This window comes from Moschus berezovskii, chromosome 5 (assembly GCF_049115385.1).
Source record: "Moschus berezovskii isolate FMDL1 chromosome 5, NW_MosBer_1.0, whole genome shotgun sequence".
Taxonomy (NCBI): Eukaryota; Metazoa; Chordata; class Mammalia; order Artiodactyla; family Moschidae; genus Moschus; species Moschus berezovskii.
Genome location: NC_142464.1, coordinates 18958686 through 18974939, shown reverse-complemented (window position 1 = coordinate 18974939; position 16254 = coordinate 18958686). Strand labels below are relative to the sequence as shown.

At 39.0% G+C, this 16254-nt stretch overlaps 1 protein-coding gene across 11 annotated transcripts in view; it reads left to right on the top strand.

Annotated features, from left to right (window-relative positions):
• Positions 1-16254, top strand: part of ANK2 (ankyrin 2) — a 268452-nt gene that overhangs the window by 94518 nt on the left and 157680 nt on the right. For all 11 annotated transcript variants that reach the window (XM_088836164.1, XM_088836165.1, XM_055433969.2 and 8 more), the window contains exon 5: positions 14633-14731. In XM_088836164.1, coding sequence (XP_088692290.1) covers positions 14633-14731 — 99 coding nt within the window. The remainder of the gene's footprint in view (positions 1-14632; positions 14732-16254) is intronic.

The following is a 16254-nucleotide window of genomic DNA, read 5'->3' as shown; positions in this document are numbered from 1 at the left end:
AACTTGCCATTTCTATCAATAATTTAAATAAAAGTTAGCATTTATATGTGCAAAAACAGTAATGGGAGAAAATCTACCACTGAATAGTTTGTATTTGCCATTCACACAGAAATATTTTAAATCTTATTGCTTGGATGAGCAAATTTATTTCCTTACTGAAAATGATCCACTTGCCTTTTTGTAGTTTAACCTTTTAATTCTTAAAAGTCTATTTATATTTTTATTTTTTCAGTTTTATTAGTTTTATTGATCATGTAAGCTTAAGGTATATAGTGTGGTGGTTTGATTTACATATATTTTGAATAGGTACCACATAGTTTCAGCTGACATCTACCTTTTCATATAAACATGATAAAAAGAATACGAAAGAAAATAAAATTTTTCTCCTTGTGATGAGAACTCATAGGATTTACTTTCTTGACAGCTTCCTGTATACCATACAGTATTGTTAACTGTGGTCATTTTGTTGTAGATTGCATCCCTATTAATATTTCTATTTCTGTGATATACTTTGTTATACTCCAGATTTTCTGGAATATGTTTTATTTTAAACTAATGACAATATAAACTTTATTTTAGTGTAGGTGTTTATATTAACTAGGATGCCTTCAATTGCAAACAAGAAAAAACTTGCTTCATATTTGGGTAAATAAAAATGGGACTTTCTTAGTTTTCATGTATATAACATTCAAATGCAGCCATGCCATGCCTGCTGCTCAGTCATGTTCAACTCTTTGGGATCCCATGGACTGTAGCCCACCAGGTTCCTCTGTCCATGGAATTTCCCAGGCAAGAATACTGGACTGGGGTGCCATTTCCTACTCCAGGGGATCTTCCTGATCCAGGATTCAAACCAGCATCTCTTGTACCTCCTGTATTGGCAGGCAGATTCTTTACCACTGTGCCACCTGGGAAGCCCACAATGTTGAAATAGAGAAATGCTAAACTCCAAACTAAATTACTTTTGTTGTCTCCCCCCGCCACCCCCTGCCAGCTACTCATAGCCAAGAGCTCAGCTTCACTGTTTGTCTTTGCTGTGATTTCTGCAGCTTTATTCTAGACTGGGTTTCCTTGTGGACCTAAGATTAGAGCCAGGCATTTTCTTGCTCAGGGATAAAATAAGGGAACTCTGCTCCAGCTTTCCATAAGAGAATCCCAAGTCTGACTATTTGGGCCATCTTAACTCTCTTGCCCAAACTTGAGACACTAATTATATGTAAGAGAATGAAAAGTGTCGATTGTCTTCAGTCATCTGATACACTTCCTGGAGCTAGACGATGAGAAGAGAAGTTCAATTTTGTTGGAATTACATGAACTGTGTCAGGAAAGACACAGATATCTAGAGTATTTCTTAGATATTCTAAGAGGAAACCAGAATGCTTTTTTAAAAAGTGGAAGATTTCAACCATCAGTTCAGTTCAGTCACTCAGTCGTGTCCGACTCTTTGCGACCCCATGAATCACAGCACGCCAGGCCTCCCTGTCCAGCACCAACTCCCGGAGTTCACTCAAACTCATGTCCATCGAGTCGGTGATGCCATCCAGCCATCTGATTCTCTGTCGTCCCCATCTCCTCCCACACCCAATCCCTCCCAGCATCAGAGTCTTTTCCAGTGAGTCAACTCTTTGCATCAGGTGGTCAAAGTATTGGAGTTTCAGCTTTAGCATTAATCCTTCCAATGAACACCCAGGATTGATCTCCTCTAGAATGGACTGGTTGGATCTCCTTGCAGTCCAAGGGACTCACGAGATTCTTCTCTAGCACCACAGTTCAAAAGCATCAATTCTTTGGCGATCAGCTTTCTTCACAGTCCAACTCTCACATCCATACATGATCATGGGAAAAACCATAGCCTTGACTAGACAGACCTTGGTTGGCAGACTTAGAGAAAAGTCTGTCTGTTCTCTGAGGCAATGTAATTCTGGTTGAAGGGGACAGCTGAAGGGAGAGGAAGGAGCACTGCATTTGGAGTCATTCAGGATTCAGACCCTGATCATACCACTTGTGGTGTGCCCTTGGGTGAATGACTATGAACTATATAATCTTTTTTTAATATGTGTTTATTTGGCAGCATGTGGTGTCTGTGTCGCATCATGTAGGATCTTTCGTTGCAATACACAGACTCTCTAGTTGTGCTGCTCAGGCTCAGTGGCTCCAAGGCGTGTGGGATCTTGGTTCCCGGGCTCGGGATCAAACCCGTGTCCCCTTCAGTGCAAGGCAGATTCTTAACCACTTGACCAGCAAGGAAGCCCCAGCCATCGTCTTAAATGACCTTAATAACATAGGGTGGGGATGAAACACAGCAACACAGCAAACGCTTCATAAAGTTTAACCTTCCTAGAAAAATTTAGTATTAATCGTTTTAGTGTCATGTAATAGGCTAGCTAAAATCCTTTAAGGAGGACCTTTGGAGAAAAGATGGTTATAATAACATGTATATCCTAACCCTTGTAAAGAATTGTCATGTTTAGATTATCTGAGAAAACTTATATGACATTTTAATTAATAAAATGCCTTCTTAATTACTAAGCAAATGTATAATTGTATCTTTTGTTCTTTTGCCCTAAGCACACCCCCGAAGTACACGAAGTAGCCTTTATTTTTGTGGCTGCAATTAGTACTCATTGGCTTTTTACATCCTTTGCAGCTGTGCGTTTATGGTATATTTAGGCAAATAATTTGAACCATCCTGACTTTAAACTGTGTGACAATTTGGGGATGCTTTCTAACCTTATCCCTTATAATGCTAATTCAAAAGAAGAAGATGATGCATGGTATTTGGAATAGAAACTAGAGGAGTAATTCCTAACCAGTGCTAACTGCTATATGACAAAGAGCCTCTGAGCACGTCATAGCTGAGGCTGATGAAGAATTCTGCTCTGTGAAAAAGCTAAATCTTGATAGTGACCTTCCTGCAAAAGACAGAAGGTTTCATCAAAAAGAAAATGCTACTTTTGCTGAGTTCAAACCCAGAGTTATTTATGTGCTCAGTCGTGTCTGACTCTTTGTGGTCCCGTGGACTGGAGCCCGCAAGGCTCTTCTGTCTTTGGAGTTTTCAGGCAAGAATACAGCAGTGGGTTGTCATTTCCTTCTCCAGGGGATCTTCCCTACCCAGGGATAGAACCCAGGTCTGCCGACTCTGAGGTCTCCTGCATTGACAGGTGGATTCTTTACCACTAGCACCACCTGGGAAGCCCAGAGCTATTTATAGCCATTACCATTTTCTACTTTTAGGACTGATTGTGTAACTTGATGAGTTTTCCAGTAGATATGGAGAGAATATGAAATGTTTTTATCCGCTTGCAAATGGCACAGGGAATTAAGAGTATTATAAATATTAAAGCTGCAGTTTTCAAACTCTCTGAAATATAGATTGCTCCGTCTAAGCAAATATATGCAAACTGCCTACTTCACTCATTTCTTCTTATTAATGCAAAGACTATATCATTTTTAACTGCAAAATACTAAAGGAAAAGTAACACATGACTTTGAAATTATGCTGCTCTGTCTTTGTGTTTTCAAGCAGTGGTAACTCATAAAACTCACTACTCTACTAGGAGGAACCCTGATATACCTCCTTGGAACACAACAGTTTATAAATATTGTCCTGGTAGTCTGCAAATAAGGAAGACATTATTGAACAGTTGTAACTCTCTCAGCATCAAAAAGAAGACCCCTGTTTAATAGTTTATTTTCAAGTTTTTTAGGTTAGATAGCATTTGAAGAAAGTTATATGATTAGAAAATTTGAAAAACAAACAAACAAAATTAGGATCTGAATTTCTTTTGTAAACAGAAAGGGAGTTGTTTAGAGTGAGAGTGGTAAGAGATGTGGTCGCAAGGTAGGCCCTGGCCCGATCATGTATGACTTTGTTGGTCGTTGTGTCAGTTAGTTATTGCAATATAACAAATTATCCCAAAACGTAGTGGCCTAAAACAGTGATAAACACATGCTATCATTATAGTATATGTGAACTGGGAATTCGTTAGTAGCGTAACTGTGAAATTATGGCTCGGAGTTTCTTATGAGGCTGTAGTGAAGAGGCTGACCAGGGCTTTCCTGAGGCTGGGGATTCACTCCCAAGATTAGCTTTCTATCACATGGTTGACAAGTTGGTGCTAATTGTTGGTGAGAAGTTTCAGTTCTTTCTCTGTGAGTCTCTCCACAGGCTCTTTGAATGTTAACATGACATGGCAGCTCATTTCCTTCAGAGCAGACCACCCCAGAGAGACCTAGTGATAGGATAGGGACTTTAAACCATAGCCTCAGGAGTCACACACCTTCAATTCCACCTTAATCAGTGCATTGGAAGCAAAGTGCTAAGTTGGCCCACACTTGAGGGAAAGACAATTATGCCTCACCTTTTGAAGGGAGGAGTGTCAAAGAATTTGCGGACACATTTTGTCTTATTTTTGTGTATGAATTTAAGATTTTTACTTCTATTTTTATCTTTTAAGATACTGTTGCCAACAACACAGTTCTTTTCCAGAATTCTGTCATGTTATATACATAAGGTTTGAGCTTTTAGACATGCAGTGCTCTTTTTTGGTAAATTTTTATTTTATATTGGAGAATAGTTGATTGATTTACAATGCTGTGTTAGTTTCAGTTGTACAGCGAAGTGATTCAGTTATACATATACCTATGTCTATTCTTTTGGGGATTTTCATATACATACCACTGTATATAAAATAGATAATCAATAAGAACCTACTTTACAGCATAGGGAGCTCTGCTCAATATTCTGTAGTAAACTTTAAGGGAAAAGAATGAAAGTGAAAGTGAAGTAGCTCAGTCATGTCTGACTCTGCGACCCCCGTGGACTGTAGCCCACCAGGGTCCTCCGTCCATGGGATTCTCCAGGCAAGGATACTGGAGTGGGTTGCCATTTCCTTCTCCAGGGATCTTCCTGACCCAGGAATCGAACTCGGCTCTCCCGCATCGCAGGCAGACGCTTTACCATCTGAGCCACCAGGAAAAGAATAGGCAGACATATTTTAAAACCAGGACAGACATAAAAATATCTTGGGTCCTATTCCACTTAGTGATTCATCCATTGTTAAGCATTGTTATGGGTGCGGATAAGGCCTCCCTGGGAGGGTGACACTTGTGTTAGGGCTTGAAAGATGAGAAGGAAAGGGTTAGAGATCCCGAGCAGATCTTTGCCTCTGTTGTGCCATTTACTTCCAACTGACCTCCTGTTTTAGGCTTCCCAGGTGGCTCAGTGCTAAAGAATCTGCCTACCAATGCAGGAGATGCGGGTTTGATCCCTGGGTTGGGAAGATCCCCTGGAGAAGGGAATGGCAACCCATTCCAGTATTCTTGTCTTGGAAATCTCATGCACAGAGGAGCCTGGTGGGCTACAGTCCTTGGGATCACAAAGAGCTGGATATGACTTCTCCATTCTGGTTTCTGCTTAACCTCTTTCTCTGCCCCGTCCACTTAAAAGTTCACTCAGTCTCCGGGTTAAAATTTCCTCAACTGTAAAATGATGAGTCTCCTTTTAGATATAACATTTTCACCTGGAAAAATAGGACAGTTTTTTTAATCATTGAAATATACTTAATTTTAGTAGCACAGAACTGAAATTAAGAACAAATAAAATGATAACGAGCAGTTATAAAGAAATTAATTTATACACCATTTGAAGTTTCCACAATCATTTTCTACTCCTTTAGCTCTCTCTTGATTTATAAAATTACCTAAAGTATATCTTCAGCTGGGTAGCAGTATGCTAAATGTGAATTGCAGTTTTCTGTTAGAAGCCTAAGAGATCTTTGAACTTTTTCTTTTAATTTTTAGACTTTTCACACAAAAACCACATCTCTTGAGAGAGAAAAATGAAACAAGGAAAAAAATGCTGCAAAGGACGCTCATTTTCTCTAGGTCTACCCTCTTGATTCATCAATTCCTAACTTCCTCTCAGGTCTGTGTGCTTAGGCCAGTGACACCAGTTTTCAGTGTTAACTGCTCACTCTTTAGTGCTCTGAGAGCATTTTATTCGTGTTTCTCTTTTGGCAATTATAATATGTCTTGTGCTGTGATTCTGTATAAGTATAGTAATCAATGAATTCTGTTGCATTTTCTGCTCTTGAGGGCAGGAACAATGTTATATTCATAATTGTTACTCTCAAAGCACCTAGTCCAGTGCTAAAGTGAAAAACTTTAGAACAAATCTGGTGCTGTTAAAAAGAGACCTTTTTTTGAAGTTTTCATTATTATAAAAATTATTTATGATCTTAGAAGATAACTGGACTTACTTTGTTAATCACTGCTCAATATGTATAACCTTTAAATCATTATGTTATGCACCTGAAACTAATATAGCATCAATTATATCTAATTTTTTAAAAAAATAACTATTGAATTGAATGGTAGCATTGACTCTTATGTTAAGATAAAAGTGATTTTGTATGATCAACCATTTCAAATCATCCAACTGATAAATCCTAATTTGTGTAATAAAAGAATAAGGTTATACGTTCTGGCACAATTAAGTCTGAAAAGTTAAGATTTGTTAAAAATTGGTGATAATGTTAGTTCTTAGAGTTTTGGTCCTTATCTAAAACTTTGATTCTAATCCATTCATTACTTTTCATACATTATCTGTTGCTGTGAAATGACACATAGCAATAGATTAATTGCATTAAAATGTTCCCAAAACTGCAATAAATCTACATTTGATAGGAAAATTATTAGCTCATGTTCATTCAGTTTTCCAAAATAATCCAATTAGCAAAAAAATTTCCCTCCAATGACTGAAAGCTCATTACTGGTTCATAGTTATACCACTAATAAAAGTAGGAAAAATATTTTTGGTAATATTGCAAGTGTTTAAATTCTCCAAAATATTATTTCTGGATTTGAAGAAAAGTCTTTTAACTTTTCAGTAAATCTGAGAAATGTTATAATGACTAATGGATCATGCAGACTGAAACCACTTCCAATCTTTAAGTGGCATATAAATACATATAAATAGTTAATGACAGTTCAAAATCCCCAAATCATATTAAATATTTCTAATCCTTATTTCTCATCTGAATTATTACAAAAATCTTCTTTCTTCCAGACTATTCTCTGACCATTTTCTAATTCATCCTCCCCATTCTGGCAACTTAATCTCTTTAAAATGCAAATGTGACTATGTCAAACCCCTGCTTAAAACCCTTTGTGTGTGCATGCCAAGTCACTTCATTCATATTCGAATCTGTGTGACCTTATGGACTGTAGCCTGCCAGGCTCCTATGTCTGTGGGACTCTCCAAGCAAGATTACTAGAATGGTTTGCCATGCTCTCCTCCAGGGGATTTTCCCAACCCAGGGATGGAACATGCACTGGCAAGCAGATTCTTTACTACTAGCGCCACCTAGGAAGCCCTGAAACCCTTCAGTGACTCCCAAGACAGTAGAATAAAATTCAGATGCCTGATCCCTGCCCGTTCTGCTCACTTGTCACCGTGAATTTTCTGGAAATCCCTATACGGTCAGGATTTTCTCTTCTCATGGGCTTTCCTCTGTTTGGAAAACCTTCCCTATTTCTGTGCCTAAATTCTGTGTTTTTTAGCTTCAGTTCAGTTCAGTTCAGTCACTCAGTCGTGTCCGACTCTTTGCGACCCCATGAATCACAGCACGCCAGGCCTCCCTGTCCATCACCAACTCCCGGAGTTCACCCAAACTCATGTCCATCGAGTCGGTGATGCCATCGAGCCATTTCATTCTCTGTCGTCCCCTTCTCCTCCCGCCCACAATCCCTCCCAGCATAAGAGTCTTTTCCAGTGAGTCAACTCTTTGCATGAGGTGGCCAAAGTGTTGGAGTTTCAGCTTTAGCATCAGTTCTTCCGATGAACACCCAGGACTGATCTCCTTTGGAATGGACTGGTTGAATCTAGCTTAGTTCAAGCCAAATTACTCCCAGTGTCTTCCAAGTGTCACTCCCAGGGTTTCTTTCAGATAAAATTTTTTTGTTCAGTTGAGTTCTATGTCCCTTTATGTTCTCTTTGTATCCAACACGTAATTTTCTTTAAAGAAATTTAACTAGATATGTGCTCACTGAATTGTAATACTGTAGTTTGCTTACTTGTCCATATCAGCCTCTGGACCATGAGCTCCTCATAAACAGGGAGCTTTCATTTCTGAATCACTGGAGCTGAGCACAATGCCTGGCAGTGAAGTCACCAAACATAGTTTTGTTTAGTGAATAAATATAAATGAATGGCAAATAATTAATAATTGCTATGGAGAGAAATAGCATTCAAAATATTTAGTAACTAGTTGGTAGAGGCTTCTGTTAGTCACCTTGGAACTACTCTGACAACAAATATTTAATTTGTTGTATTTATCTATTTTAAAATATGTATTTATTTCTTTGTGCCATGCAGACAAAGTTGTGGCATGCAGAATCTTTACTTGTGGCATGTGGGATCTAGTTCCCTGACCAGGGATTGAACCCAGGCCCCTCTGTATTGGGAATGTGCAGTTTTAACCACTGGACCACCAGGGAAGTCCGTCTGACATTTTGATACCAACAAGGAGGTATCAAATGTATATATATATATATCAAATGTATACTTTGATGCCTACATACAGTCAGACTATTACAGAAAAACATGGAGACATAATTTATTGGACAGTACTTGTATACATGGACACAGGAGCCAATAACCCTGTGTTGGGGACCTGTCAATGTAGGAAGATAAATGCTTCCTATAAAACTGACAGTGGTGTTAAAGTGTTGCCATGCCCTTTCCCAGTTACCCAGAGATGTGTTTCATATTGTCTGGTAGACTAATTCTTACTAAATAGCATCAGTAAGTGAAGGAAGGATAATTTCCAACATCTTTAGCACTTGCAGTAAATCTTTACTGCTTTCTTACTTTACACATTTAGTAACAGTAAATAGCTCCCCTTCTCCCGTTCCTTCCTAGCAAAGATGATGTCTTAGCTCATGTGTCCTTCATCTTTTCCATACACTATCTCAAATATTGCAAAAGCTGATTAATCCCATATTTCAATTTCTGTCCCCTACCATCCCAAACCAAGGCACCTGAGGTCACCAGAGTGACCTGTCCAAAATGCAAAAGTGATCCCTGCCAAAAATCATGTAGTTTTCTGCATCGCCTCTAACAAAGTCCTCAGTTCAGTTCAATTCAGTTCAGTCACTCAGTTTTGTCCAACTCTTTGCGACCCCATGAATCACAGCACGCCAGGCCTCCCTGTGCTAAAGGTAGTTAAAAAAAAAATTTTTTTTTTTTAAATGCATGTGTGTTGACTTCATATCTGGAGACTCCACTTCAGGGGAGGCAGGGTAGTCCCTAGGCTTTCTTACAAGTTTCACAGGAGATTCTATCACACAGCCAGGCTGAGAATCACACATCTACAGGATCAGGTCCTTTGTAGGGAAGAAGGCTCTCCATGGACTGCCTCCTGCCTGTCGCTTCCAGTTCACTTAATACCTGTGAGATTTTGGCAGGGTTACCTAATACTTGAGCCCTAGCTGCGTTATTGCAAATGAGGATAATAATACCAGTGTTACAGCACAATTTTAAATATTTGAGATAGTATTGGGCCTTTTAATTTATCCCCTGAACTGAGACTCTATTAATAATTACTCCAAGATACTATTCATAACTCAGACTATCCCAGGCAACTGAGACATGTGGTCATAGTAATTTGAAGCCGTATATTCAAAGCATTTCTCACAGTGAATGATATACAGCGTGTGTTCAATAAATAATTTTTATTTTCATTGTTCTTCACATCTGCATCCTGCACTCTGCTGGAAGCCGTTGCACGCTGAGGTTGTGGCACAAAGAACAAATGGTGATCAGGGTGCCCCCTAACCAAGATCCTGGACATTTGTCAAAGCCTTCCCCCTCAAGACACTATACACTGTCACCGTTGATGTTTGTCTGATTTTTAGATTTTCCCTTTTCTTGTCTATTATTCTAGTCTACCATTAATGTTTACAGGTCCCAGGACAAGAGTGCAAAAGAGGTCCACTTATAGCATATTTTAAAATTAAAAGTTATGTGTCAAGCTAATACACTATCAAATCCTCCTATATTGGGTTTCCCCCGTGGCTCAGCAGTAAAGATCCACCTGTCTTGCAGAAGTTGCAGGAGACACAGCTTCAGTCCCTGGGTCAAGAAGATCCCCTGGAGGAGGGCATGGCAACCCACTCCAGTATTCTTGCCTGGAGAATCCCATGGACAGAGGAGCCTGGCAGGCTACAGTCCATAGGGTTGCAAACAGTTGGACATGACTGAAGCAACTGAACATGCACACATCCTCCTACATTGATAAATATATCTTTCTAGCAATATGATAAGTCCGAATTTAGACTTCTTAAAAACCCTGGAGTTCATTCTTTGCAGGATTGGGACCGATTCTGGACTCTTCCCCTTCCTCACCTAGGCTCCATCCATACCACAGGAACATCATGTGTCAAGGTGTAGACATCCCAGCCTGTACATTCAGGCTCTGTCCATATGTTACTAACACTCTTCCTCACAAAACACTACTAGTGTGTGTTAGACTCCAGTTGCTGCTGTAACAGTTATCACAAATTCAGTGACTTAAAATAACACAATTCATTCTTCGTATATTAACACACGTGTAGGCAGTCTAGAAAGATGGTGCTGATGAACCTATTTGCAGGGCAGCAATGGAGTTGCTTCTTTTAGAAAAGGCAGAGGAACCAGAGATCAAATTGCCAACATCCGCTGGATCATGGAGAAAGCAAGAAAGTTTCAGAAAAACATCTATTTCTGCTTCATTGACTATGCCAAAGTCTTTGACTATGTGGATCACAATAAAGTGTGGAAAATTCTGAAAGAGATGGGAATACCAGACCACCTGACCTGCCTCTTGAGAAATCTGTATGCAGGTCAGGAAGCAACAGTTAGAACCAGACATGGAACAACAGACCAGTTCCAAATAGGAAAAGGAGTACGTCAAGGCTGTATATTGTCACCTTGCTTATTTAACTTATATGCAGAGTACATCATGAGGAACGCTGGGCTGGAAGAAACACAAGCTGGAATCAAGATTGCTGGGAGAAATATCAATAACCTCAGATATGCAGATGACACCACCCTTATGGCAGAAAGTGAAGAGGAACTCAAAAGCCTCTTGATGAAAGTGAAAGAGGAGAGTGAAAAAGTTGGCTTAAAGCTTAACATTCAGAAAATGAAGATCATGGCATTGGGTCCCATCACTTCATGGGAAATAGATGGAGATACAGTGGAGACAGTGTCAGACTTTATTTTTTTGGGCTCCAAAATCACTGCAGATGGTGATTGCAGCCATGAAATTAAAAGACGCTTACTCCTTGGAAGGAAAGTTATGATCAACCTAGATAGCATATTAAAAAGCAGAGACATTACTTTGCCAACAAAGGTCCGTCTAGTCAAGGCTATGGTTTTTCCAGTGGTCATGTATGGATGTGAGAATTGGACTGTGAAGAAAGCTGAGCACCGAAGAATTGATGCTTTTGAACTGTGGTGCTGGAGAAGACTCTTGAGAGTCCCTTGGACTGCAAGGAGATCCAAGCAGTCCATCCTAAAGGAGATCAGTCTTGGGTGTTCACTGGAAGGATTGATGTTAAAGATGAAGCTCCAATACTTTGGCAACCTCACGTGAAGAGTTGACTCACTGGAAAAGACTCTGATGCTGGGAGGGATTGGGGGCAGGAGGAGAAGGGGACGACAGAGAATGAGATGGCTGGATGGCATCACTGACTTGATGGAGGTGGGTTTGAGTGCACTCCGGGAGTTGGTGATGGACAGGGAGGCCTGTTGTGTTGCGATCTTGGGGTCATGAAGAGTCGGACACGACTGAGCGACTGAACTGCACTGACTGAACTGAATGGAGTTGCAGACATAGAGAACAGACTTATGGATGCAGTAGGAAGGAAGCAGAGGGTGGGGTGAATGGAGAGAATAGCATGAAAACATATACATTACCTTATGTAAAATAGATGACCAGTGGGACTTTGCTGTATGTCTCAGTGAGCCGAAACCAGTGCTCTGCGACACCCTAAAGGGATGGGATGGGGTGGAAGGAGGGAGGGAGGTTCCAGAGGGAGGGGACATATGTATACCTGTGGCTGATTCATGTTGATGTGTGGTGGAAAGCAACACAATATTATAGAGCAATCATCCTTCAATGAAAAATGTCAAACTGTAGTAAAAAAATCCCCACAATTTATTCTTTTATTATTCTTTTATAATTTTAGAAGTCTGAAGGCTAAAATCAGTCCTACAGGGTTAACGCCAAGGTGCTGGCACTGATGATCCCTACTGAATGCTCTGAGTAAATCTCTGCTTTCTGACCTGCTGTCTCCCTCTTGTAAAAACTTTGTGATTACATCAAGCCCACCTGCGTAATTCAGGTTAATCTCCTCATCTCAAAATCTTTAGTCACATCTGCAAAATTCCTTTTACCATTATAGGTAACATTTACAAGTTCTGGGTGTAGGATGTGGACATATTTGAGGACCATTATTCAACCCCTGCAGGGTGTGCATGCCAGTGGACCCTTGAGAGGATGATCCCAAGGAAGAAGTCTGAGCCTGTGCTGAAGCACACTCGGGGCCACATGGGAGGGAACTCTGGGTGGCAGCATGTGTGATCTGAGGGCAGGGGAGCTGCAGGATCAGAGAGGGCATGTCACCTTAGCCCTCTGGTTCCCTTACCCTGTTCAGCTAGAGGAGGTCCCTTTAAAGTCCACAACCCAAGACAGAAGCCTAAGGATGGACCATTGCTCCTTCCCCCTGCCATCTGGCAGCCACAGTCTATTCACCTTTCTCCTGATCCACATACAAGGTTCTGTTTGAGGGAAACATGTAAGCAAATTATTTTATTCTGTTCAAAGTTCTTTTTTTCTTTTTGTATCTCTGCCTTTTACTTGTCGCGAAAGAGCCCCAATCCACACCCACTCATTGTTTGTAACCGTCCTCACTGGCTTTCCCTTCCTTTAAATCTCTAAATCCATCCTTCCGCCACCTCTTCAGTTCTTAAAATACACAAGATTTCACCTGTTTTCTGTGTTTTCTAAAAAATATGCTCTCCAGCTAGCAAGTTATTCCTGAATCCTACAAAACTGTCAGTTCATTCCTCCTGTAATATTTCTTTGTTTTAAAATTTCCACCATCATTTGAAACCTCCAAATTTTCTTTTGTAATCAAATTTTAAAGACTTTTCTTATTCCACTTGTGTTTGTGCGTGCATGCTCAGTCATGTCTGAATCTTTGTGACCCAGTGGACTGTGGCCCTCCAGGCTCCTCTGTCCATGGGATTCCTAGGCAAAAGTACTGGAGTGGGTTGCCATGCCCTCCTCCAGGGGATCTTCCCCACCCAGGGATCAAACCATGTCTCCTGCATCGGCAGGTGGGTTCTTTACCCCTGAGCCACCTGAGAATTCCTTTCTACTTATACCCTTGTGTATTTATATTTTGCTGTATCTTGACCATTTTGAATAATGTTTCCATACTTACACAATGTATACGGAAGAATTTTTCAAAAAAGCTATTTTTCTTTCCTTGTAAGTTTTTGAAACTCCCTGAAGTTTCATCAGTATTTTTACTTATTCTCACTAATGCATTCAAATTTTAAGGGAACCAACTGTGTTTAAGATTCTGACATAATTTTGAGAGAATGTTGAGTTTTGATAGTTTATGAATTATTTCATGTGTTTTTAAAAATAAAGCTTTATGGGTTTTTACCTTAATAAAATATTACATATTGCAAAGGTTCTAATGACAAAAAAATTTGCCAGTTTAAACTTAGTTTCAAACTCATTTATACACTTTAAATGCTTTGAAAAACTGTGACTACATGATATTGTCTTATTACTGTGGTGTGTTCTCCAGGAGGGCAGATGTCTGTCTTGTTTGTCATCGTTTCCCAGAAATGGCCCAGCTACCAGTGCTTGGATTTTTGTAAATAACTGAGCAAATGAATATGAGAATTAGCAAATAATAGAATGTCAGAATGAATTTTAAAAAGTAAAGAGGGTTCAGTATAAATCATGCCACCTCAGTCAGAACATTGACATATAGATTTTTAAATTTTCAATCAGATTTATAATTTCTCCCAGCCTATTTTGATATGAGTAATATTTTATACCTTTAAGAGTGTTAAAATGTATATATTCAAGATAATGATCATCTGTTTAAATGATAAATTTAAATTTATAAATTTGATATAAATTTGAATTTATAAATACGGGAGATATTATATTAACATTACTTTATATGGATAGTATATATAATGAGAATTCCATATACTATAGAATTATATAGATATTTAGATACTAAATATCTTTAGTTTTAACACAGTGTTGGGTGATAAGAAATGTGAATCTGATACTGAAATGAAGGCAGGAAATGAGGGGGTATTTCTCCCATTTCTTCTCCTTCTTTGAAATATCTTAGGTGGGGATTGGTTAACTTTGATTTTGTCTAATTATATGATGGTAAATGCAGGTATGACTTCTTCAGTGTGAAGGTATGTTATTTGTTTCAACGTTTCAAAATTTTTCTTCATAGTATTCATTCTTTCCTTGTCTTGTATTCTTCCCTGGTTTAAACTTGACAAATGATTGAAGATACCTGTTTCACCGTTTCTCCTCAGAATGGCTTCACTCCTTTATACATGGCTGCCCAAGAGAATCACATTGATGTTGTGAAATATTTGCTGGAAAATGGAGCTAATCAGAGCACTGCTACTGAGGTAAGACCGTCAGATCTAAAGACTTGAATTTTTTTGATCTTAATGTCCATTTTCTTTGTATCTAGCTGTAAAGGGTTTCCATTATCTTTCTTTTAGGAATGTTTATGTCACTATTGTAATCTAAAACGGTGGCCATGAACGAGCAATCACAGTTCAATGAGTTTTTAATTTGGGATTCATATCAATTTATTCTTATGTGAAATAATGCTTCCATCAATTTTACCATTCTGTAGCTTTTTTGGAGCATAATTTATACCATTCTAAAATCAAATTATAGTAAATTCTACCCATCTCTTTTCATCAATATTTTATCTTTGTTAAGATCTAATACAATTCCTTAAAGGGACTTTTTTTTAGTGATAAGCACTGATTCATAGTTCTTTGTATTTGTATAGTTTCATGAGGAATAGGACATCAGAAAGCTGTTCCTATTTCAAATTATCATGTGGTTGTGTGACTGTGGTTATGGCAGCAACTGAATAGAATGTTCAAAATCAATTCAGTCTCCAAATATTCAGGACATCTAGACATAAAAATGATTTTGGAATGAGCCAACATAGTGTATCACTTTCCTTTCCCTATGTATGTCCTCCAGTAAGCAGAACTTGCTTTGTGTTTTCCTTCTGATTTTTGCCCTAGGCAGATTAAGGAGTGAATTTAGTGACTGTTGGAATAGTGATTTGTACCTGATGGTCAGGATGTTTTTGAGCTTGGGGAAAATGCTCAGGGGCCACTGGAAGGTTGGGAGTAGTTGACACAGGAGAGGAAGGGAGGAGGCCTCCATCGGGACGTGCCTCTCCTCACCCTTTTCAGTCAGCTTTAATTTCCCTGGTTCATGTTCTGTGACTCCACTGACAAAATTTTAAAACTGCTGGCTTGGAGTGAAAGATGACTAATAGAAACTGTCTTGTTAATTTTTAATGTCTAAATGACCTCCTTTATGGGCAATTAAATCTCCAGATGAAATAAACACAAAATCCCTTCTACCCTGCATTGTGGGGAGAGGTCATTATAATCTATTGAATTCATGTCCAGGCCCTTTGATAGAAAACTTTCTGTGGAGTCTCATAGTAACTTTCTAACAGCTTATTCTCATTAGTTAAAAACAATCCCAAGACATCACTCTTAATGAGACCACGTTTCCTGCTTATGACTGGAAAATACAGCTATCTAGTGTGAAACGATTTCATGTTTTCTACTCAGCACACACAGATTTTACCTTCTTACCACATGAGTACAGCGTGATTTTTATAATTATGATTTTATGATTGATTTTATGACTTTCTGAGACACTAATTCTGTCACTGAGTGGCCTGTGAATATCCTCAGGCAAAGCTTGGGTAACAATAGGAGACAGTATCTCTGCATCACATCCTCTGAGAATTGTAGCTAAATATGGCTATCTGCATTTGTTTTCTTTTATTTCCTTAAAAACAGAATTATTTACCTAGAGAAATCTTTACAGTACAGAATTCTGCCTCTCGTGTAGACACTATTTCCAGTGTACGGCTCAGGGAAACGCA